This window comes from Hyperolius riggenbachi, chromosome 2 (assembly GCF_040937935.1).
Source record: "Hyperolius riggenbachi isolate aHypRig1 chromosome 2, aHypRig1.pri, whole genome shotgun sequence".
Lineage (NCBI taxonomy): Eukaryota > Metazoa > Chordata > Amphibia > Anura > Hyperoliidae > Hyperolius > Hyperolius riggenbachi.
In genome coordinates, this window is record NC_090647.1 from 311522353 (window position 1) to 311547815 (window position 25463).

Sequence of the window (25463 nt, forward strand, 5' to 3'; positions counted from 1 at the left end):
TTTCTCTTAAGTCTGGCAGGGAACAAAAAACAGGATGGGTAAACTGAATTAATTCTCATTGGATGATTCATTGGTTTGTTTTTTCCCAGTTAACCACTTGCCGACCGCGTCACGCTGATGAGCGTGGCCGCGGCGGCAGCCCCAGGACCGCCTAACGCCAATTGGCGTAAAGTCCTGGGGCTTTGTATTGCAGAGCCTGCGCGCGCATCTACTGCTTGGGGGACGGAGCCCCGCCTTCAGTATCCGAGCGGCTATTGCTGCTCGGGAGACTGTTAGACGGCGTGATTGCCGTCTATATGGTGCAGCACTGCGATCAGCAGCAGCGCTGCACTGGGGTCAGCCGTGTGACTCTGCTGTTCCCCTGGGGGACAAGAGAGCGATCGGCTCTCATAGGGTGAAGCCTATGAGAGCTGATCGCCATGATTGGCTGGCTGGGGGGAGGGAGGGAAGGGGTTTTAAGAAACAGTTTGTATTTAAAAAAACAAAACAAAAATATTGATATAAAAAAATAACCATGGGGGGGAGTGTACAGACCCCACCAACAGAGAGCTCTGTTGGTGGGGAGAAAAGGAGGGGGGGGGGGAAATCACTTGTGTGCTGAGTTGTGCAGCCCTGCAGCTTGGCCTTAAAGCTGCAGCGGCCTTATTTTTTTAATAAAAATGGCCTGGTCACTAGGGGGGGTTTAGCCCTGCAGTCCTCAAGAGGTTAAAGGAATACTTAAGTCTATAAAAAAAAAATTATTTTTACTCACCTGGGGCATCCCTCAGCCCCCTAAAGCTGTATGGTGCCCTCGCAGCCTCGCTCCGATCCGCCTGTCCCCGCCGGCAGCTACTTCAGGCTTCGGCGACAGGCTAGGAACGCGAGTGATTCTCCGTGTTCCCAGCCGCTATATCACCCTCTTTGCTGCTATAGCGTATATGTTATACGCTATAGCAGCATAGAGGGTGATATAGCGGCTGTTATACGCTATAGCAGCATAGAGGGTGATATAGCGGCTGGGAACGGGGAGAATCACTCGCGTTCCCAGCCTGTTGGCAGCTGTCGCCGAACCCGGAAGTAGCCGCCGGCGGGGACAGGAGGATCGGAGCGAGGCTGCGAGGGCACCATACAGCTTCAGGGGCTAAGGGATGCCCCAGGTGAGTAAAAATATTTTTTTTTTTTTTTTTTAAAGTATACCTTTTAATATGGAGTTTCATCCCAAGGTTATGTTGTTTTTCTTGGACTTTTTAGCAGATTAATCCCTGGAATTTGCTGGATCATATGCTGTCTGTTTAAATGAATTGAAAAATTGTGTGCTTTCTAGTGTGAATTCATCCAAGTTAGTTCTGTACTGATCGTTTTCTATTTTAATCTAGCCACATGAAGAAGAAAGTGGGATGCCTTTAAATGACAGTGGCTGTCTTCTAGCTGATGGAGATCTTTTTGATAAGGATGATGAAAGTGATGGTGAAGAGGAGTCCCTAGATACTATTCGTGCCAATGTGAAAGGCAAATTTAAGAGCATTCCTGTATGTATTAATGAGCTTATGTCAAATACTGTACATTACTCCATTTCTTATCATTTTATCTGTTAGCACTTTCACTACCGAAGAGCTCCCTTACTTATGTTTACAGGAGAACTTTTTTTTTTTTTTCTTCTTCTTCATTTGGCAGTTTAATACATATTTGACTTATATTTTCTAACTTTGTGAAAATGGTTTCACCCTTTAGAAGACCTGAGTTTCATCAAATTTTTATTTTTCGGCATTGCATTATCCCTTTGAGGACCATTTCAGCACAGTTCTCTTTATCTCCTATCGGGCAAATTGAGCAAATGAAGGCGGGGTTATGAAACCGATATGTCACACAATCTGTGACTATATCAAAATAATTTAAGATTCCTTATAGGCAGGAGGACTCCCAAATAATTTGATTTCTAATATGCAGATATGCCCGCTTCATGAGTTATTTATCGCATTTATTCCCATTATATTGGTACAAATATGAAAGAATGCAAACAAAGTAAAAATGAAATAATAATTTATTAATACAAATATATTAAAGAATGTAAATTATACTTCAGGTAAAATGTATACAATACTTGCAATTATAAGCTTATTTACACATCAATTCACAGCTCAAGCATCAAATAAGACCCTGAAAACAATAGGCTTGGTATAAGAAGTTTCAAGCCTATTTAACTAGACACTGCTGGGCAGTAAACTCAATATAAAAACCTCAGAGTATATACCATGAATCATATATCAATTAATTGAAAACAGGGCGTGTCAATTATTCTGTTCACTACAAGACATATGAGTGAAACGATGTCAGATAATCATAAAAAGGCGTGTCCTCTACCTTTCACTGTGAGACATGTAAAGGCAATATGGCTGACCTAGCTTGCATCTGCAATACCACAGAACAGTACATTCTATAGCTATGAATCCGCTCTAAACAATTTGACTAACCTAACTTGCAAGGCAAGATTTAGTTAGAAAGATAGGAAAACATGGAATGGAAAAATATTAAATAACCTGGCTTGTTTAAGAAGTTTTATGTATCCTATTAAGTTGCAGCTTGGATATCGTTTTATATAAAGAAAAATCTATGGGAAAATCGTATCCAATACAAACCAGCTTTTCAGTGTGCAAGGGAAGAGAAAATTAGAACTATTTTTATTCAGTCTATAAATGAATGAATCAAATCTCCCATATTGGATAATCCGACACTCCTGGATGCATACATACAAACTGGGCATGCGTGAGTAAGCTATGTGCATGCTCAGGAGAATGAGGCAGCATGTGCATGGCTTTTTTTTTTTTTTTTTCCCACTGTACACGAGCAATTTGTTCTACTGGTCATGTGCTTAGCTTACCGCATGCCCAGTCCAGGCATGTACCAACGCAGTATTGTTAAAAAATGTAAACCTATATGTAATGCCCAAACATCGCAAAATAAATCCTCAAGCAAGACCTCAGATGGCATAGCAATCAAGTAGATTAGCACATAACCAGTTCCTCACCGCTGTATTGTGTATATACGCCCCTGTGGACTTCACTTCAGCGGCTGGGGCGTAGATGCATGTACCGCGGTGATGACAGTGATGAGCGCACTGCTTAGCTTTTGCATGCTTAACTTAGTTATGTTATGTGAAAAATTCCTGTAAATATTTTTCTTATCTCAGTCTTTTGAGGAAGGTGCAGAGCATGAAGAAGAGCTTGAAGAGAGAAGTGATAAATATGAAAAGAAAAAGGTTTGTTTTTGAGTGTGTTTTCAAACTGATAACTATTGGTTAGACGGATGAATAACTAATGGCCGCTTTCTATCGGTAAATTTCATGCACTGTTCCTCCTTGAGCTGGAAGAACGGTGACTCACATAAACGTAGTCTTAATAGAGAACTTAGTCCCCAAAAAACCAGGGAACACAGAACTCAACAATTTCAGACCCGTGGCCCTGACCCCCATCACCATGAAAGTATTCGAGAGGCTAGTGCTGGCCCAACTGAAGCACTCCACCAGCTCCCTTCTCGAACCACTCCAGTTTGCCTACAGGGAAAACCGATCAGTTGACGATGCCATCAATGTCAGCCTGGCATATATCTCGGAACACCTCGACAGCCCAGGGGCCTATGCTAGAGTCCTTTTCCTGGACTTCAGCTCGGCTTTTAACACCATCTGTCCGAACATTCTGATCAACAACCTTGCGCATCTGGGGGCAGATTCCCTCCTCTGCAGGTGGGTTAAGGACTTTCTCTCCAACAGAACTCAACGGGTCAAGCTTGGTAGTCGCATCTCCAGCGAAAGAACCACCAACGTCGGTGCTCCGCAGGGCTGCGTGCTGTCCCCTCTCCTGTTCTCTCTGTACACGAACAACTGCACCTCGGCCTCAGACTCCGTCAAAGTTATCAAATTCGCAGATGATACCACGCTTATCGGCCTCATCGACAGAAACGGGGAGGACAATTACCGAAACGAAGTTGCGAGGATCTGTAACTGGTGCAAGGCCAACAATCTTGTTCTCAATGCGGCAAAGACTGTGGAACTTATCGTGGACTTCCGGAAACTCTCTCCGGCCCCCCTTCCTGTGTACATAGATGGGTCCGAGGTCTCCAGAGTCCAAAGTGTTCGGTTCCTAGGCTCAACCCTATCAAGCGACCTCAAATGGGAGCAGAACACCACCAGAACTCAAAAGAAAGCCCAACAGCGGCTTTTCTTCCTACGCCAACTGAGAAAATTCGGAATGTCACGGGATCTGCTCACCAGCTTTTACTCCGCGACCATCGAATCCATCCTCTGCTGCTCCATCACCGTCTGGTACGCAGGAGCAACCGCCAAAGACAAGTATAAACTCCACAGAGTGATAAAAACAGCAGAAAAGATCATTGGCGCCCAACTGCCCTCGCTAGATCTCCTCTACTCCACGAGAATGAAGACAAGAGCCTCCAAAATCTTACTCGACCCCTCCCACCCGGGCAGACGATACTTTGAGACCCTCCCACTGGGACGCCGTCTCAGATCCATCCCCGCCAAGACCACTAGGCGCATGAACACCTTCTTCCCCCAAGCAGTTCTCTTGCTGAACTCACTGAACTCAAAACTCCCCCCCCCCCCCCCCCCCGGCCTGCACTCCGGGGAAATTCTAGCCCCAGGCACCCCCTCCTCTCAGCCGCAAACTCTGACTGAATGGACTCCCACAGCAGCAATCCCTGTCCCCCCACCCCCCCAGGACTCTAACTGAAACTAAGATGCTTTAAATGTATGTATGTCCTGCCTGCCTTCGCTACGTTTGCAATCATGTGTTGTTGTATGTCTTGCTATATGTCCCTGATTTACTCTTGCCATGTGAACCACAAGCAATTCCGGGTACACCACTTGGTGTACTTGGCGATAATAAAGATGATTCTGATTCTGATTCTGATTCTGTTGCCATTTAGATTTTCTATGTAGATTTGTGTCTTACAAAAAACATGCAGCATTTAAGTGCAATTCCTGACTATAAATGGTCTTCATAAGCCTGTTAGCAAATTAGAGGCATAGTGCGTGCATTCAAACTGCAGTACCAAATTTAGCAAGGGCTGAACTGACACTGATAAACACCTCAAAATTGAAGGGAGGGTCTCAACTACATATATAAGGTTGAACTCTGGTATTGCTAATAACAACTTGCATGAAATGTACATTCAATTGCACTAATGGAGGATGTTCGTTTCCAAAATTGTTTTGCGTGCAAAGGCATTCTGTACTAGACCCTTTTACCTCATTGAGGTTCCACTCCAGTCGAAAGAGCCCTACCACTAACATGTGACTTGGAAGCCAACTTACCTGTGGGAATTCAAAACACACAGAGGTGTGCAATACTCCGCCTAGGACCCCGCTCTTCAAAATGCCCCAGTGGGGGGGGCGCTGCTCCTGCCCTCCCGGGGTGTGTTTTGCAGAGCGGGGTCACGGGCGTTGAGTGCCCAGTGCCCCACCTGTATTGCGCACTTCTGTGTGTTATTATTAGACTTGTGCCTTGTCAGTAGTAAGGGATTTGTTAACAACTTCAGACACTCATGTGTAAATTAACATTTCAAGTTTTTGGACTTTAGTTCTGCTCTAGTTTTGTTGCTTGCTTCTAGTGTAAAATAGCATTGTAGATTAAAATTTGATTTTATCTATAATTTGGTTCTAGTACCTTTTTTTATAGTGATGTGTTGTGTTATAGGAAAGAAAAGCTGCACGAATGAGCAAAGAAGCCATAAAACAACTGCACAGTGAAACACAGAGACTCCTCCGAGGTAAGCCTGGGAATGATTAAAAAACCTAACTGATCTGGGTGATCTTCATACTTTTGAAACATGAATTGATTGCCTTGCAGAGTCATCGGTGTCTCTACCATACCATTTACCCGAACCCAAAAGTATTCATGAATTTTTCAAGCGACGTTCAAGACCATTTTGCCAAGGAAATGCAATGCAGCTTATCAAGTAAGTCTTATGTAAGCTTAACACAGTGCTGGTACTGAACCGTATTCACGTTTCTAGTGCTATTGTAGGTTCATGGAGCTGTATAGGTGGCTTGAATTTTTATCAAATTGTGCAGTCTTCAGTCATTAAATCTAAATGCTCTGTTTTACATTTGACTTTATTTTTCATATTTTATTTTTCATACAGATCTTCAAAGTATCTACCTTGTGGTGGAGAAGACCAAGTGAAAGGTCATCTCTCTGAACCTGCTCAGGACAGTTGCCTTCCAGTAGAAAGATGTAACCTGGATTCACAAGATCCTCTTCAGCAATCTCAGACTCCTATTCCAGACTGTTTAGCAGCACAGATTGTACCTAGTGCAGAATGTCAGCTTCTAGAAACCAAAGTAATTGACACTGACCATTCTGAAAGGCTTTCTGAGGTGGTGTGTAATGAAGGTGCAAGTCAGACAGAGTTTAATTCACAAAATGAGGAACATTCTGAAGAAGCAAGTACTGATTCTCATGAGAACATTACTGTACCAGAGGCAGAGAGTGTAGCATGTGAACCTATAAAAGTCACAGAAAATATCTGCACTGGTGAGCCACCTGCACAAGATAATCCCAAGCTATCAAAAATGAAAAGATTGCTTGCTCTTGGAGTGGATCTGTCCATTAAACCTCTCCTAAGGCCAGATGATGGAACTTTTGTCAACTTGGATGAGCCAAAGCCAAATAAAGGTAATTCTTATTAGTTTGTATGGTTCTGTTTCCATTTGCTCAAAATAATATGGTCTCTGAGCTCAAAGTGAACCTCCAGACTAAAAATCTACTCAGCAGCACTGAAAAGGCTTGGTGTTTAACAGTTTCACAGCATCAGAACTTTGTTTTTCTTACCCAAGCCTCATTTTTAGCTGCACAGAAGAAAACTGCCCGGGCTTTTTTTTTCCCTGATGCTGTGCAAAGCATGATGGGATTTCTGATGATGTTCTCGTTCTGCTGTTTTGGTGCAGATTTTTTTTTTTTTTAATTTGAGATTTGAAGCCTACCGTGTGCAGCTGGGAGGGGTGATCAGGACACAGGGCAGTTGGAACTGTGTCTTATGCTCCCTGTCACCTCCATTCAACCAAAAAAGATAGCTGCCCCCATGAAATCACAAACATTTGCGTCTTCTTTTAAAACAGGGTGGTTAAGAGATTATATTACCTATCTTAATGACAGTATGTTTGTTTAGTCAGAAGTTCCTCTTGAAACTAATTTTGTTGGGACAAGACACAGAACATTTCTATTGCAATATTCTTTTGGCAGACTCAAAATGCCAGAGCTGAAGCCACTAGGGCACGCCACTAGGGCAATAGACAATCGCAGTGTTTGGGAGTTTTGCCCAAGGTCTCCTTGCTGAATAGGTGCTGGCTTACTGAACAGCAAGAGCTGAGATTCAAACCCTGGTCTCCTGTGTCAGAGGCAGAGCCTTTAACCGGTACACTTTCCAGCTCCACCTTGTAAATACTATAACAGCACCTTTGAATCAGAGGATAGCAAAACACTTTAATTGGCTCCTGATCACGGAGAGCCAATCACATTGGCTCCCATTGATAGACAGCGGCAGAAGCCAATGAAAGCAGCTACTTAGCGGGTGTCAACACTCTGCCGTCAGAGAGAGGAGCCTGTGCTGATGGGGCAGCGTCAAGAGCGACGGGTATGTGCGGCGATTCGTCTGGAAGCGGCGTCTTACCGTGCCAGCAGTCTCTGATCCTTAAAGTGAACCAGAGACTAAGCACCCTCATGTATTTTACCATATATATTATTGGGAACATTAGAGAAACCACCTACCCTGCTCTCTGCTTCATCTTTCACTGCTCAGCCTGCTTGTTATCAGCCCTCATAAAATCCCTGTCTGAGCATTCAGTCTGTCTTTGCTCAGGAATCGTTATAAAGACTATAACGATTCCTGAGCAAAGACAGACTGAATGTTCAGACAGGGATTTTATGAGGTCTGATAAGCAGGCTGAGCAGTGAAAGATGAAGCAGAGAGCAGGGTAGGTGGTTTCTCTAATGTTCCCAATAATATATATGGTAAAATACATGAGGGTGCTTCGTCTCTGGGTTACGTTAAGGGGGCAGAGACTGCTGGTACGGAAGTGGTTAATGACCCTTTGAACTTCCTGGCAGTAAAACCTTACACATGGTGAGAGACAGGTTGAGAAAATTGCTTCAGAAAGCCGCACTGTAGCCAACCCAAGTTGGGTCGGGGAGCTCAGAGAAGCTCTTTTTGCATAGATTACTAAAGTTTAACTCTTCCTGTACTGGAAACAATGAGACTCATCTGTGCTACTAATGTTCTATTTCTTAGCTGTACTACACATACAAATCTTTGTCTCATAAATGTATTTTCACTTCAGATTCCCTTTTTAATAAAGCTTAAATGAAAGTGAATTAATGCATGATGTTTTTTTTTCTTTCTATTTTTAAAATAGAACTTGAAGCTTTGAAAGAGAGATTTCTCAAACATAGCCTGCATAAAGTGAAAGCTGTGGCTGAAAAGAAAGTTAACCTTCACATTGTTCGCAAAGAAACAACCGCTGATGGTAAAGAAGAGCTGAAAGCAGAAGTTGTTCCTGTCACTGTAGATGCTGAAAATCTGGAAGAGAAGATTCATGTTAAGCCAGGTAGTTAAAGGAGTGCTTTAGAAATGGTCAGTGAAATGCAAATCTAAGTTGATGCAGGATTATGCAGATTCAGTTGTCAAATGTATGCATCTTGAACATGCTCCAATTACATCCTGCCAAGGGTGGGATTTGATTGGTCAAACTGCATACATTTTCACACCATTTGCTATTCTGCATAGTCTAGGTAGGACATATTTTCATTTCACTGACCATTCCTAGAGTGGTTAATACTTTTGTGTGTTCTAGTTGCATGTAGCAACCTTTCTACATGTGTTTTTTTTTGTACTTACAGGTGAAAAGCTACAGGTTCTAAAAGCCAAATTACAAGAAGCCATGAAAGTACGCCGTACTGAAGAGCGTCAGAAACGTCAGGCCCTGTTTAGGCTGGACAACGAAGATTTGGATGAGGAGGAGGAGGAAGAAGAAATGACAGAGTCTGAAGATGAGGAAGGAGTAGAAAATGGAGAAGCTAATGCTGAGGTATCACTGAATTTGTTTTTATTTTTGAATTGTGTATACAAATGTTGATCTAAAATAACTTCACCCCTTAAGGTGGCCACACATTCTTTTCAGTTCAAGGTTTACAATCAGTTTTCCTGACTGTAACATTTAAGAAATATGACCAATGTACCACACACTGATTAAAAACTCTGAGAGAATTGCTTGGGAGTATATATACGGTAATTGTGAGTCTATCCTACACCATTCAACTTTCATAAACATTGATCAGAAAAATCCACCACTCCCAAATGACTTGTATCAAATAAAAACTGGGAAATCCGATCAAATTTCTTGCTTAAAGAGAATCTGTATTGTTAAAATCGCACAAAAGTAAACATACCAGTGCGTTAGGGGACATCTCCTATTACCCTCTGTCACAATTTCGCCGCTCCCTGCCGCATTAAAAGTGGTTAAAAACAGTTTTTAAAAGTTTGTTTATAAACAAACAAAATGGCCACCAAAACAGGAAGTAGGTTGATGTACAGTATGTCCACACATAGAAAATACATCCATACACAAGCAGGCTGTATACACCCTTCCTTTTGAATCTCAAGAAATCATTGTGTGTTTCGTTCCCCCTTCTGCTCTCATGCACTGAAGTTTCAGGCTGCTCTTTTCTTCCTGCAAACAGCTTTGCCCTTGTCTGAATTTCCTCAGTATGTGAAAGTCCAGCCAGCTCAGAGGACGATTTATCCAGCTTGTAAAAGAGAAGAGAGAAGCTGCACTAATCTAAACAATACACAGGCAGTGTGCATAGAGGGGCCTGGAAGGGGGAGTTCATAGCAGTACCACAACACTGAAGAACATGGCAGCCTTCCAGACACAGGCCGACAAGTCAGACAGGGGAAAGATACATTGATTTATTACAGAGACAGTGATAGTAGAAAGTGCTGCAGTAAGCCAGAACACATTAGAATAGCTTTTGGAACTTGTAGGATGATAAAAAAACAGGATGCAATTTTTGTTTCGGAGTCTCTTTAAATAAAGGAAAAAAAAAATTTTCAGTGTTTTTTGGGACAATTGTTTTTATTGAATTGCTGTAGAATTTAATCATTTTATTGTATAGTGTGTGTGGCCACCTTTAGACTACTGCCAACGTCTATAGGCATTTCAGAATTTTCGCCTCCATATGCCGCAGACGTTTTAAAAATTTTTGGGGGGGAGGACAAAACTACACTTGCTTGCCAGCAAACGTCTACAGGCGTTTCCGAAAGGTTGCCATCCACATGTCTCGGGGTACGTTTCCACTTGTACGTTGTTTTTGATGCGAAAATCGCGGCAACTAATCCGCATGCGGTTTTGTTAGCATGCGTATTTTCACGCGGAATCCCTCGCGGTTTGCGCTATTCGATTTTAACCAGGTCAATGCCGGCAAGCATTGACATGGGGTTTTCAGCGAAAACGCACGCGGAAACGCCGGGAAAACCGCAAGACTAATACGCTTGCGGTTTTCCTATATAGTTACATTACGGACGATTCGCGTGCGGTTGTGCGGCATGCTAATTCTGATGGTTCTGCCGGGCAGATTTTTCCTGCACGACAACCCACACAGAATCCCGCACAAGTGGAAACGGTCACATTATTTTGAATGGGTTGTGAGAATCTGCATGCAGGAAAACGCATGCAGATTCGCTGTAGTGGAAACGGACCCTCAGACATGTAAAGGTGTTTCTTCTGAAGTAGTTTCGGCGAAGATACGCCTTTAGACTTCTGCAATGCATGGAGGCAAACCTTTAGAAAGTCCGAAATAGCTGGCACAGGCGTGTAACTTTTTTAACAATTACTGGTAGTTCAAGTTAAAATAGATATGGAAGACTCACTGCTGAATAGGCATTACAAAATAAAATTTGCTCTGTTTGATTTGAAAGTGCCTAAAGCGTTGAGGCTGGATTCACAGTAGTCATTTGCGTAACACAAACATTGAGTGTGAGCCGCAATAGAGACTGGACAAACACTTTAACACAAAGACTGCATGCAGCAAGTTAGAATAACTCGATCAGTTACACCGCAGTACTGTGAATAGCCCCATAGAATTGTATGGGCAGCGAGTTGAGATGCAGAATTATTTTGCAATGCAAGTGAGCACTGTGAACTTAGCCTTAGTTTTATAAAGGATTTAGCATCTTTGCTATAGGGGATGCATGACTGTACAGCTAATCTTTATAATTTTTCCTTTATTTAAAAAAATAAATAAAAAATATAGTGTATGGAATATCTCCTTGGAGGTGATGAGGAGGATGAGCCTAAAGATCAGGGATTGGAGAACAGTAGTGTTCCTGATATACAAATCGCCGTGCCAAGACCTGTTGCCACAGAGTCCACCTTAATGCTTTTCAAAGACACGTCAACAAAGACTGAGTAAGGAATATTTTATATCTTTGAACACTGAGATTTATGTGCATGTGAGTTAGGGCTGCACGATTTTAGGTAAAAATTGAAAATGCGATTTTTCTCTCATAAATTGCAATTTCGTTTTTTTTTTTTTTGTTTTTTTTTTTCCCCCCCTCAAAACAAGCTTTAGCGAGAGGTGGGGTCAGTGTCTGTCACTGTCAGGTTGATGGCAGTGGGCTGAACGACAAGACCTAGTCAAGCTCGTATGAGGGCGGCGAAGGGGGGTGGAGCCTAGCTATGGCTATTGCTGTGCATTCACATTGCATTTCAGGCAATGCACGTTTATGAAGCCTGAAGCACTATATGATGACTCCTGGGGCTTGAACACTATGCGGCGTACAGGACTCGGCTTTTAAGCCGGGCAACGGATCCACGCGCCGAGGAGAGCCGCAGAAGCAGTGCATATTCCAAGATGTTAATGAGCCGGGCAGTGGGGGCGGGCGAGTCCAGTCCAGAGCGGAGTGCAGCTTCACCAATCGCTGGATAGCGATGGTATGACGGCAGCAGTAGGCCGAGCTGCACAGAGCGTACAGCTCCACCTACTGCCTCCGTCATTCCATTGCTATCCAGCGGTTGGAGAAGCTGTGTGCCGCTCTGGACTGGACTCGCCCGCCCCCCGCTGCCCGTCTCATTAACATCTTGGAATATGCACTGCTTCTGCGGCTCTCCTCGGCGCGTAGCGGTGGGCAAAACAATGCGGGCACTATAGGTTTGAGTTATGCATGATGTCAAAGTAGTAATCAAATTGCCACATACTGTACGAGAGTCTTGCATGGCAATAGCAGAAAATTTTGCAGAACTGAATGTTTTGTGAAACTATTTACTGCTTGATTTACTTAAAGGATACCCGAACTGACATGCGACATGAGATGGACATGTGTATGTCCAGTGCCTAGCACACAAATAACTATGCTGTGTTCCTTTTTTTTCTTTCTCTGCCACTTCCTGTCTGAGTCAGGACTGAGTCAGCCACTTGCATACCTGATATTTAAAGAAAATCTGAACTGAAAATTAAAAATCAAAATAACCATACACAAGTCATACTTACCTCCTGTGTAGTCTACTCCTCAATCTCTTTCTCCTCTCCTGTGTCCTGTTTGTCCACTGTGATCAATGGAATTCTTCGTCCTCCATTTTGAAAATGGCCATTACACCATAACCGCTTTCTGGTCAGCACACTGTTAAACTGCAACATCGTCCACTTGAGCCATAGGGAAACATGGACACATCAGTTCTCCTCTCAGCTGTAACTGAAAGTAACCAATATATTTCAGTTCTGACAAAATGTTGTCAGAACTGGAAGGGATCATTGTCAGAAGAAAATGGTGAGCTTCTGAGAGGAACTGATGGCAAGGTAACTATGTAATGTTCATTTGAAGTTACCTCATGTGTTTATTTTAAATAATTTTACTCAGTACAGGTTCCCTTTAACTCTTTCAGGCAGAGAAAGAAAAAAAGGAACACCGCATAGTTTTGTGTGCTAGGCACTGTACAAACACGTCAATCTCATCATGTCACTTCGGGTATCCTTTAAAGGGAACCTAAAGTGAGTGGGCTATGGAGGCTACTTTATTTTCTTTTCAACCAATACTAGTTGCCTGGCAGTGCTGATGGGCTTATTGGCTTTATCGGTGCCTGAACCACACACCTGGAACAAGCATGCGGCTAGTCTTGTCAGATTTTTGTCAGACACCTCAAATCTGCATGCTTATTCAGCATCTATGGCTAAAAGTATTAGAGGATAAGCAGGACAGCCAGGCAATGAGTGTAGTTAAAGCTAAATAAATGTCATCCTCCATATCCCTCTCACTCCATGTTCCCTTTAAGTTGTCGGGGAAATACCATTATTGATTTTATATAGCGCAATCTTCTATGGAGCTGTACATAGTAAGAAACGAGCTTTAAAGAGACACTGAAGTGAAAAAAAATGATATTATGATTTGTATGTGTAGTACAGCTAAGAAATAAAACATTAAGATGAGATACATCAGTCTAATTGTTTCCAGTACAGGAAGAGTTAAGAAACTCCATTTGTTATCTCTATGCAAAAAAGCCATTAAGCTCTACGACTTTTAAAGTCGTGGAGAGGGCTGTTTTCTGACTTTGATTATCTCAAGTGTTATTGAACTATTTACTTTTTCTCTGCCAGAAGGAGAGGTCATTAGTTCAGACTACTCTGAAAGAATAATTTTGAGTGCTGAGTGTTGTGTAATCTGAACATATTATAGAATGATGCAATGTTAGAAATAACACTATATTCCTTAAAAAAAGGGAATATTTTCTTTGCTTCTAATCTTCTAGTAATTATTCATAGTACACAACCAAATCATTATATCATATATTTTTTTCCGCTTCAGTGTCTCTTTCAGTACATAAAGATCTAGACATTGGTACATAATAGAGATCTGGTAGGCAGGGTAAATGTTACAATGACTAATACAGTACATTGTGAAATAACACAATATGCTGCAAGTTGCAAGAAAGTAAGCCCTTGCAAGGTTACAATTTTATCGTGGATATGTTTAGGAACAAAAAAATTTTTATTAAATGCAAAACTGCTGTTTTACAGTGACTCTGTTTCTGATAAAATCGACCATGCAGACAATGAATGCAAAGATAATGAAAAGCTAGGTAAATATTCATTTGATGACTGTGTGTGTGTGTGTGTGTGTGTGTGTGTGTGTGTGTGTGTGTGTGTGTGTGTGTGTGTGTGTGTGTGTGTGTGTGTGTGTGTGTGTGTGTGTGTGTGTGTGTGTGTGTGTGTGTGTGTGTGTGTGTGTTTTTGTAGGTGGTTATTGTACACTGAATGTTTGCACTAATCCTCTTACAGCAGATGAAGATGATTTCCTTCTGCCTTTGACAAAGGATAGCCACAATAGCAGCTTTGAACTTATTGGTTCCATGATTCCTTCCTATCAGCCATTTGCCAAGAATGGTAGAGGATCGCTGCATGCCGGTTCTGGTGGCTTCCGTTCCCCTTCACCACTCCATTTCAAAGCAAACTTTACAAGCTCGGCATCTAAGGTGATTAAAACTTAAAAATGTATTTCTTCAGTTTTAACCTACAATGACAAACTTCACCTGATAATGTTCAGCCCTTCTGGGACAAGTATAGAGCTAAACCCTCAACATACGTTAATGTGACGCTCCATGCCAAACACAAGTATGACGAAGCTGGGTCCAAACAATGTAGAGCAATTAGTGGATACAATCTGGAGGAAAAGACAGTGAGGCCCGGTTCACACCAAAACTCGCTAGCAGATCCGCAAAATGCTAGCAGATTTTGAAACGATTTTTGTTTTTCTGTAGCGTTTCAGCTAGCATTTTGCGGTTTTGTGAAGCTTTTTTGGTGTAGTAGATTTCAGATATTGTTACAGTAAAGCTGTTACTGAACAGCTTCTGTAACAAACGCCTGGCAAAGCGCTCTGAACTGATGTTTTTCAGAGCGGTTTGCGTTTTTCCTATACTTAACATAGAGGCAGAAACGCATCCACAATCCAAAGAATGCCTCACCCCGGGACTGTGCGTCTCTGCAAAACGCCTCCCGCTCTGGTGTGACCCACCCCATTGAGATACATTGACCAAGCGTATCCGCAGCCGCAAGCGGCTGCAGAAACTCTGAAAAAGCCGCTCGGTGTGCACCAGCCCGAAAAGGGTGTGAGCATGCAGGGCTCTCCAAAATCCATCCTGAGGGCCAAACGCTCCCTGCCAGACCTTTTCCAGTGGCCCCCAAAGCTCTTGTGAGGGTTTATTTGCACGTTGCTGCATGCATTGTCCTCCTTATACTTCATATGACTTTTTTCTTCATAATTGACAAATGTTAAATTGATTCTTTGTAACATTCATATAGTATGTTTGCTACAACTTTGACTTTTTCTGTCTTAGAGTTCTGGAAAGATGTCTGAGCCATCTCTTCCTGTGGAAGATTCTCAAGATTTGTACAGTGCCTCACCTGAGCCAAAATCCTCCTATCTCTGCCCTGGTGTTGAGTCACAATTTCATTTCTCTCTGGACGACACACAAAGTCAACTCCTGGATGCTGATGGGTGAGCGAATTGTTTCCTTGTGAGATGTTTGTGACCATATAGATGACCACATAACAGGAAGCCCTGAGGCTCACATTACCAGTTGTTGGATGTTGAAATATATGTAGCCTAATTCATAATTATATCTACACTTGCTACATCTTAGTAAAGAGACACTTCTTTTTTTTCTTGTCATTTGCAAAAATAATACTGTAGAGTTATGCAAGACAGTGTCCCCCAACCCTGTCATCAAGGCCCATCAACAGTGCATGTTTTTGTGGAAATCCACAGCTAAATAAGCTCTGCTGAGTCACTAATGACCTCACCTTTGAATGTTTGTGGTTTCCTGCAAAACATGTACTGTTGATAGGCCTTGAGGACAGGGTAGGGGAACTCCAATGTAAGAGACTTTAATCAGTGCATTGCTGTTTTTCTTTGGAAATCAGTTTCTTCTTATCTAGCAACTGATGCAATGCAGTTGTGTTTTTTGTTCTTGTTGCAGTTTTGGAGCCAGAAAAGGGCATCAGAATAAGATGTTGTAGGGCACTTCTGCACGGTACATGCACTACTGGATGCAGAGGGAGGTTTCTGCATAGTACATGTACTACTGGATGCAAATGAGGTTTCTGCACAGTACATGCACTACTGGATGCAGAGGGAGAATTATGAAACAGGCCTGACCGTTACTACTTGTTCTTTACTTTTGCCTGTGGACATTCATCTGCATGGTTTATATTCTCGTGTAGTAGTAATGGTAGTGGTCTCTTAGTAATAAGTAATCTTCGTTCCTTACACAGCTTCTTAAACGTAGGCCACAACAGGAGTAAGTTCAGCTCTGCAAAGCAAAGACTGGTGATGGATACCATGGATGAGAATGCTATGGATGCCAATATGGGAGAGCTTCTAGACCTCTGCTCAGGACAATTTAAGGAGTCCCTTTCTGATGCCAGCCAGCCTACTGAAAACAGACCTCAGAAAGCCGCAATGGATGAATTGCTGGGGCTCTGTTCTGGGAAATTTGTCTCTCAAGGTATACTACAAACACTGCCAATTCATCAACATGCTTATAACCTGACAGCAACATCTAGGATAGGCATTTAAAAAACAAACACATGAATAGACACAATGGGTCTATGCAAGCAGACCACAAGAATTATTGTCTCTAATCCTAAAACAACTAAATCATCCGTATTAGTTCTGTGAAATGGCAATTTTATATTTAAGGTATAGGGATACTTAGAAATCTCATGTGCTACTTATGGTCATACCAAAAGCTTTATTGTAGGACACCTGAATTGAGTGAGAGATGGTGTCTGCCATATTTATTTCCCTTTAAAGCAGTGTTCCCAAACCCTGTCCTCAAGGCCCACCAACAGTGCATGTTTTGTGGAAATCCACAGACGTAGTTCATCAGTTTTGCTGAAATGTTAATTACCTCACCTGTGCATGTTTGTGGTTTTCTGCAAAACATGTACAGTTGGTGGGCCTTGAGGACCGGGTTGGAACTCTGAGTTATATGGAGGCTGCCATATTTCATTTTAAACAATGCCAGATGCATGACAGTCCTACTGATCTATTTGGCTGTAGTAGTGTTTGAATCGCACCAGAAACAGGCATGCAGTTTGACAATAATGTCAAACACTTGCTGCATGCTCGTTCCGGGTCTATGGCTAAAAGTATTAAGGCGGATAAAAAAATAACAAGTAACTTGTCTATATATCTTATCTAAAGTTTAGATAGTTTACACAGCAAATCTAGCCGCAAACAGCTTCAACAGTATAAGATTATTTCTTCCTGTGATACAATGAGAGCAGCCATATTCTGCTTGTGATCATTACACAGGCAAGCTGCTCTGCATCTCCACTACTCACTCAGCCTGTGAAAACTCCACTCCGCTTTCCGCCCTTGCCTCTGAAATCTCTCGCTGGTAACGCCTCCTCCTTCAGGAAAAGCAGCCTCCTCCCCAGACTGAGCTCCCATGAGCACTTGCTACATGGCACTCAGAATGCCTAGGTGCTGGTGGAGCTGTGGGTGAGGCTTGTTTAGTTTATAGGGATTTAGGATATTAAAAAGAAAAAAAGTATTTGACTTGAGGAATACCCTATAAACTACATGTAATGGTCTCGATTATGCAATGAGTAAAATTTTATCTCTGATCCACTTTAAGAAGCCGAGGTTCAGCAGGGCAGCGAGGCATTTGGTTTTGCTTAAAAGGAAATAAATATGGCAGCCTCCAGATATCTTTTGCTTCAGTTGTCCTTTAAATAATTCCAGTTGCCTGGCAGTTCTGCTGATTTTTTTTTTCAGGCATCCGTAATATCTGATTCACACACCTGTTAAAGGCATGTGGCAAATCCAGTGAAACGTGATCTACATGTTTGTTCAGAGTCTATGATCAGAGGTATTGTGATTGTGCTACCTCACCTAGGATTTGTGCCCAGTTCTTTTCCCAAACTGGCCACTGATGCTCTGGACACACCCACCTGCGTGGCCACTGAACTCCCTCGGCTAGGCAGCTGTGGCTTAATTGGTGGCTGCCTTTCTGGGGGGCAAGCTGTGGCCATGCAGTGGGCGGTCTCTGAAGAGCTTCAGCAGTCTTCGGAAACATGGCCCCCACCGCACTGCCGTGGCAGGGGGCGAAGCATAATTTTTGCCTTAAAGCGGAACTGTAGATAGAAAATAAACACGGTTTTGTTTACCTGGGGCTTCTTCAAGCCCCCAGCAGCCGTCCTGTCCCGTGTCCCGCTTCTCAACGAGCCTCCGTTCTCCCGCGGCCAGCTACTTTCGTTTTCGCCACCGGGCCACTGCGCCTGCTCGGCTCTGGCCATGCGTATCCTTTCTTCACATTCCCCGCTATTGCAGAGGGGAACGCGAAGAAAGGATACGCTTGGCAGGGCTGTGCTGGCCTCGACTCAAGTCGAGGTACGTGACAGCTGCGGTGGGAGAACGGAGGCTCTGGCAGGACCAGCGCGGGACAGGACTGCTGTTTGGGGAAACCCCAGGTAAGTGAAACAATGTGTTTATTTTCTATCTACAGGTCCGCTTTAAGTATGCTTTAAGGAAATGTTTCTGAACAACCATCATCCAAAATGTAGATTTTAATATTCTACTTTCAGTAAAAGTAAATTGAATAGTGTATGTATGTGTGTAGATAGATAGATAGATAACATTTAACTTTTTAAAAAAATGTTTTAGAATCATAGATTTAACACTGTTAACTTGCAGCATTAGCAGTCCTAGACTTGAATCCTGGCCCATAACAATACTTGCCTGGAGTGCATCTCCAAGTTATTGCACATGAAATGTCATTGTATTGAGATGGTAATCTTATATTTGTGAATTCTTTTCCAGATGACTTAAACCAAGATTCATTGGGTTCTGCAAATGTTCATGCAGATAGTGAGAAGGACGACATTATGTCTGAAGCAGTGGCTCTGTGTTCTGGTACTTTCACAAACAGGTAAGCGCTTAACTGCAGCTCTCCTATTTATTATACAGCATGTGTGCAGTTATGCTATTTTAGTAGTTGCTGTTTATTCTTAGTTTTTAGTGTGTGTTGCATGCTTCCATGGTCATGGTTACTTTTTCCCTGAAATTTAAATTCTCTGCAGCTGGTCCTGTATTTTGTGGAAAAGCAGATAGTTTCTTGTCATGTAATATCCTGTGCATTTATATTGTACACTCTTAATTTGTGATTCTGCACAGCAGAAAGTTTGAAGACAGCTGCATGTGTCTACTTTATTCCCACTCTACTTCATAACTTCCACTTTTCCACTCTGACTAGAGACCTGGTTCAAGTCTAGACAAGGATAGAGCAATTTTATTCCTATAGTTAAGCTCACAGTTAGCTAGCTGTATCACCTTGGTGTTATAGTGTCTAGGTTCTGAACACACGGTACACGGTATAACACTTGACTCAGGAGGACTTGACCTGGTTTTTTTTAGATTAAAAAAAAAAAAAAAAAAAAAGGTCTACACCCTATGCAATCTTGAATAAGTCTTTAGCTTATTCAGAGAATAATGGAATGTTTTGGAAAGTATCCTTGAACAATTAAAGCAATACTAAAGTCACTCCCAAAAATTTACTTCAGTAGTAGTTACCCAGGGATTCCTCCAGCTCCAAGCTCCCAGCATGTCCCTCGTCGCAGCTCCGTCCCGGTCCCCGGCGATGACGTCAGGTCGGCCTGTACTGCGCAAGCGGTGCGGTCAATCACCGCCACGTGGAGCGGACGGCACAGAACTACTGCGCCTGCACAGTCCGGTCCACGTGGTGGTGATTGACCGCGCCACTCGCGCAGGCGCAGTACAGGCCGACCTGGAGGTCGGCCTGACGTCATCGCCAGAGACCAGGATGGAGCTCCGGCTGCGGGCAGAGCTGCGGCGAGGGACGTGCTGGGAGCTTGGGGCTAGAGGAAGCCCTGGGTAAGTGGCGCTTATTTTGTTACGTTTGCCTGATCACTTCTTTAAACTGCACAAGCACAAATCTATTGTTTCTACGTGAAAATATATTTTGCTGTATTTGGGTGTAGTTTTACTTTTTGGCCACAAGATGGTGCTACACTAAGTTCTGTGTTCTAAAAATAGAAGATGGAACAAAGTGTTTCAGGTAGTTTACAGTCAGGTGCTTATGGAATCGGAGCTGCCGGAGGCTTTGATTAGTCAGAGGCACGGAGATCGGGTTTGAAAACAGCGATTTCTCATTACCTGATCACAGAGGGGACAGGACTGCGACGAATGACGAGACGATCGTGAGGAATGGCGTGAACAGATGCTTATCTACAACCCTGTGGGTTGATAAGCGTGGCAAGAATAGGGAATTGGATAAAATATATATACGCTATACCATATACTCCCTAAATACTATGTAGCATTATGCTATACTGTATACTATTTACTGTTCTATATATACGCTATACTATATACTACGTATAAACACGCTATTTACACGCTGTAAGCTACACTATATACATGCTGTACTATATACAATTCTAATCTACACTACACTAAACACTATGCTACACTATAATTCACTGCCCTATACTACATCTATACTATAACACTAAGGGCCTAACTTATTTTAAACCTTTTTTATTTAAAGCAACTTGAACTCAGGGCTTCCTCTCTGCTCTATAAGATAAGCAACGGCATAATAACCTTAAAGAAAAACATTTCTTAGTGACAGCTGATGCAAATCCTGCAATAAATCTGCAGTGGAAGCAGACATATTGTTAACATCCTGTTTTTGCCACTTAGCTCTCTATTGTGGCAGGCGCATGACACAGCTGAGGGATCCAATTTCAAATTGTGCTTAGAGACAGAGGAGGAGGAATTAGAGAGGCAAAACTCTTAATTTCTGTAGGTTTTCCTTCTGTCCTGTGCAAGAGTTCAGGTCCACTTAAAAAAGGAAAGAAAAAAAAATACGAGCTAGATAAGATCTTTTTTTCTTGGAGGACAGATCATTACTGGCAAACAGCAGGGGACAGACATCACCTGCAGAGTGCCAATTGGCTGCTCTGTTTACCAGCAATGGGATCTAGCTACAGTGTAGAGCTGGATCCCGTAGTTTATCACCAGGAGGGAGAGGCACATGGATGTACTGTCCGCGCAGCTCTCCTCCATTATGATTGCAATGATCACTGCAATCATGTGACCTCCAGAGTGGCGATTGGCCGCTCTGACACTACCCACTGGACCCTGGCTACAGTGTACAGCCATGGCAGTTAAGATTAAGGTAGGAAGCACATCTGTGCTATGCAGAGTAATCCTTTTATTTTGGCAAAGTGGTGGGTTTACGTTAAGTATGTCTTCCATGTAACATGGAATCAGAGCCATTTTGGAATGCTCAGAAAAGGTAACAGAACCCAGTCGCTGATGATAATACTAAGTACCACATTCCATTTTAAGAAGGCATTGACTTAAGAAAAGGCAATCTTAAGTTGTCCGATCGGTTTGCACGATAGAGAGCTTGTAATTAACATAACAGCAAAGGTGTTTTTTTTTTTTTTTTTTTTTGCATGTCCGTAACACCACCTGTTCCATTAGCAGATTGATAAAACTCATTGCCCTTCTTGTACAGAGAAAATGAAGAGCAAGAGGATGAGCTTGGTGATTTTCGCCTTCTGCCATGTGATGATTTGGATGAAGAAGAGGTTGGTGACATTAAATTAAAAATACTGCAGTGTTCTCCCCAGGATCAATTAGGTGGGCGCGCAGCCCGGGTGAGGTAAGCCCCCCGCCCGGCTGCGTCACACGCTGGGCTCTCTCCTCTGTGTACGAGATCTGCTTTTCAGCAGGCTCGTACAGGTATTGGCTCAGCTCGGCGGTAGGCGGGACCATCTGACTGCAACGTGCTCTTCCAGGAACGATACAAACAGTCAGTCACAGAGAAGACTCTGGTGTTTGTGTAGCTATAAAGGCAGGGCAGACTGCGGCCATTTGGATTTGTAATTCGGAGCCTCCTTTCCTCCTCACAGCTGCGTCATTAGGTCAGTTGTCTCTCTCCCTCCCTCCCCTCTGAATGTGTGTATTCCGTAATTACTTGCCCGTCTCTGTGAAATATGCGGCACTTGTGTTTAGAAGACTAGAGAGGAGTGGGGAGTGCAGGCAATCACTCGCCTCCTCCCCCGGCTGTCACAAGACGCACGGGGCAGCTGCGGACTAGTTACATATAGAGGGATGTTTTGGCTGCCTGGAGAACGGAGCTCATTGACCGCAGCACTGAAGAGAACAAACCTGATCAGAACAGATACAGGCAAAACGCATGTAGCTGGCAGCTCAGCTGTGACCTCAGTCAGTTTCAACACACACAAAAAAAAAATCTGTCCTGACGTTTATTCTCCCCCTCCCCCCCCCTTTTTAACCCTAAGGATACAATAATAAACCTGTGAAATCACAAGGGCCAGCATGTCCTTTCAGACCATGCTGCACTTAGCATTTTCACACACACAAAAAACACAGTTCTTATCTGTGTGAATTTGTAGCTTCTCAGAGTAATCTGTAGAACATGGACATGCGACACGATTCCTGATCGAATAATAGCATTCAGCCGGAAATAATCGATGGGATCCACAAACAAGGAAAACTTTATCAATCAGATGATTGGTAGAGGAATCAACCCCAAAACCATTGACTGAATAATTGTGTTTGATCGGTACCATTAACAATGCCCAATACATATAGCTGTATAGCTCTGGACATGTGTTAACTATATGATGTCTGTTTCACCTGCACTGTCAGACGGATTTCTGTAGCTGCAAATATAACAAAAAGCACTGTTCACTTTAAAGTGTACCAGAGCTGAAAATAGTAAAAAGATTTAAGCCCAATCTACACTATAGGATTCTTTGTGCGATTCAATTACGATTCTATTTACGATCCGATTAAATCCGACATGTCCAATCGGGATTCGATTCAATTCGCTTTGCCATTGCAAAACAATGGCAAATCGAATCCCGATCGGACATGTCGGATTTAATTGGATCATAAATAGAATCGTAATCGAATTGTACAAAGAATCGTATTGTGTAGATGGGGCTTTATACATACCTGGGGCTTCCTCCCCAAAATCTTTTTACTATTTTCAGAGTCCCTTTAAGACTGATTGTGTATTTCTTAAATTACGCCTGAAATGAGAGCCATATGGAGGCTCAGTGTTCTCCCCGGGCTCTTTTGGCCACATTCTCCACCCATCTAATTTTGGTGAGCACCCGGCTAACATCAGCTTGTTTCCTCCTCCTATGCTGTGAGCAGAGTTGCGGCAGCCCTGCTAGATTTGGGCGCAGCCAGCGCCATAGACTATAATGGCAATCAGTCTATAGCGGCGCTCAGTGAGTAACGTCGGCTCCGTCAAAAGACGGAGCCAAAGTTGCTTAAAAAAACACAATAATTGGGCTTCCAGCTATTGCTGGAAGCCAAATAATTTCATTCCCCCACTATCCATGTCGGCCTGGAGGGGGAATAGTAATTAAAACGGCCCGGACTTGTGCAAGAAGCAGGATCAGCCATATACCGCTGTATCCTGCGCCCAAGTCTACCGGCGCCGATTTCAAATGTACTCCCTGCATTCCCCCGGTTGTGCCCCACCCGGCTACTTTTTCATGCCACCCGGCTGGAAAAAAATTCTGGGGAGAACACTGTACTGGGATAAAAAGTTGCAAGGAAACCTTTCAGTATTTGCATATAGCTACAGTATTGTAGAAGGCAGAATATCATCTGAAACGAATGCAATTTCCGCAGCTGGACTTTTGGATAATTAGGAAAATTGTATTCATGACTGTACAGTACACTGTCGGGTTTTAAAAGTAACCTAAATGCTTGTGATACAATTATAACACATTTTGATATCAACCTATCAGTTCAGCTCATCATCCTTCATTTTTCTGTAATCTTTTACTTTAGTATAGTTCTATTAGCAAACTGACCAAGAAAAATTATTTTAATTGCCTGGAGAATATGCATGTGCCACGCCTGATTGTTAGGTGTTATGCCTGGTCCTTTGATGACCTTCCCTGTGTTGTGATTTCTAAGGAAAGCTTTGAACAGAGGTGCCAAAAAATAGGATATAAAGGTTTAAAATGCGTTGGATAGGGGGATCAGTAAGAAAACACAGACTGATTTGATATATATTCAACAATCATACCATTTGTTCAAGTACTCCACTGTTTTTGGTTATACTGTTTTTTTGTTTTTAGTTTCGTTTGCTTTATTTCACAAAATCCAATAAACCTTTTTCATGGAAAAAAATAGTTCTGCCAAAATACGGATGCTTATAAGAACACACCTGTACCAATCCCTTATTTGTGAACCATGGGGGGACATGGTACATCCAGCACCCTTTCATATCAGTCTACGGTAAACCTGTGCTGGTTCTGCTGAGGAGGATAGAGCTAGTCCTTGTTACTGAAGCCTCAGCACTGTAATCTCAACTCCGTTTATCTGTGTTTTACTCCTTTTCAATCTACAGTGCTTGACTTCTGCCTGAGATAAATTTTCAGCAGATTTTGGGAAGGGTTTTGGGGACGGTTGAAAGTTTAATATGTTTTAGGGCAGTGGTCCTCAAACTAAGGCCCGCGGGCCGAATGTGGCCCCCTAAGGCTTTTTTTACCGGCCCCACACACACAAAATATATTATAGATGCGGCCAGCTACATTTTTAAATGTTGGTGGTCTGCAAATGGAATGAAGCCAGAAGCAATAAGTCAATGGTTTCCAATCAAATTCCACATCAGGTGACACTGTTGTCCAATTGGACTGAAGGTTGTCACCTTAGTATGCATCACTGTCTGGCCTGCAAAGACTTCTATGTATACTCCAGCCCCCCAGCAGTCTGAGGTATGTTGACCCGGCCCTCGACCCAAAACGTTTGGGGACTCTTGTTTTAGGGGATACTTGGCATTAGATGTTTGGGCCCATTGCTAGGGTTTGCCATAAAACATGGTTGGAAGGGTTTGGCATTTGACCATACTTAGGTGCGTGGACAGGGTGGATTAGGGTAGGCATGCTTAGAGTTTCAGACCTGGTGTCTGAGACTCAAGTGGAACAATTTTGTTTTTTGACTTCTGCCAACATTTTCTTTTGAGCACGGTTCAGCAAACAGCTCTTGGAACAGTGCCGAGTTAACTTTCTGCAATGAGGAGTTTAAAGCCCTGAGCAGTAGAATGCCAACGTTGTACATGGGGATCTGAAAATAAACTGATATAAGACAGAAAGTGATACTTGAAGAGACACTGAAGCGAAAAATAAAATGATATAGTGAATTGGTTGTGTACTATGAATAATTACTAGAAGATTAGCAGCAAAGAAAATATTCTCATATTTTTATTTTCAGGTATATAGTATGTTTTCTAACATTGCATCATTCTATAATATGTGCAGATTACACAACATTCAGCATTCAAAATGAGTCTTTCAGAGCAGTCTGTGAAGTAATGACCTCTCCTCTAGCAGAGAAAA

The 25463-nt window shown here is 42.7% G+C and overlaps 1 protein-coding gene across 1 annotated transcript in view; it reads left to right on the top strand.

The window, feature by feature from the left end:
• The window catches only part of CLSPN (claspin), a 59600-nt gene that overhangs the window by 14211 nt on the left and 19926 nt on the right, over positions 1–25463 (top strand). Inside the window, exons 4-17 of the mRNA XM_068269095.1 lie at positions 1356–1508; positions 3167–3235; positions 5688–5760; positions 5841–5949; positions 6136–6668; positions 8405–8596; positions 8889–9076; positions 11301–11455; positions 14058–14119; positions 14319–14512; positions 15374–15534; positions 16311–16543; positions 18865–18973; positions 21590–21662. Coding sequence (XP_068125196.1) covers positions 1356–1508; positions 3167–3235; positions 5688–5760; positions 5841–5949; positions 6136–6668; positions 8405–8596; positions 8889–9076; positions 11301–11455; positions 14058–14119; positions 14319–14512; positions 15374–15534; positions 16311–16543; positions 18865–18973; positions 21590–21662 — 2304 coding nt within the window. The remainder of the gene's footprint in view (positions 1–1355; positions 1509–3166; positions 3236–5687; positions 5761–5840; positions 5950–6135; positions 6669–8404; positions 8597–8888; positions 9077–11300; positions 11456–14057; positions 14120–14318; positions 14513–15373; positions 15535–16310; positions 16544–18864; positions 18974–21589; positions 21663–25463) is intronic.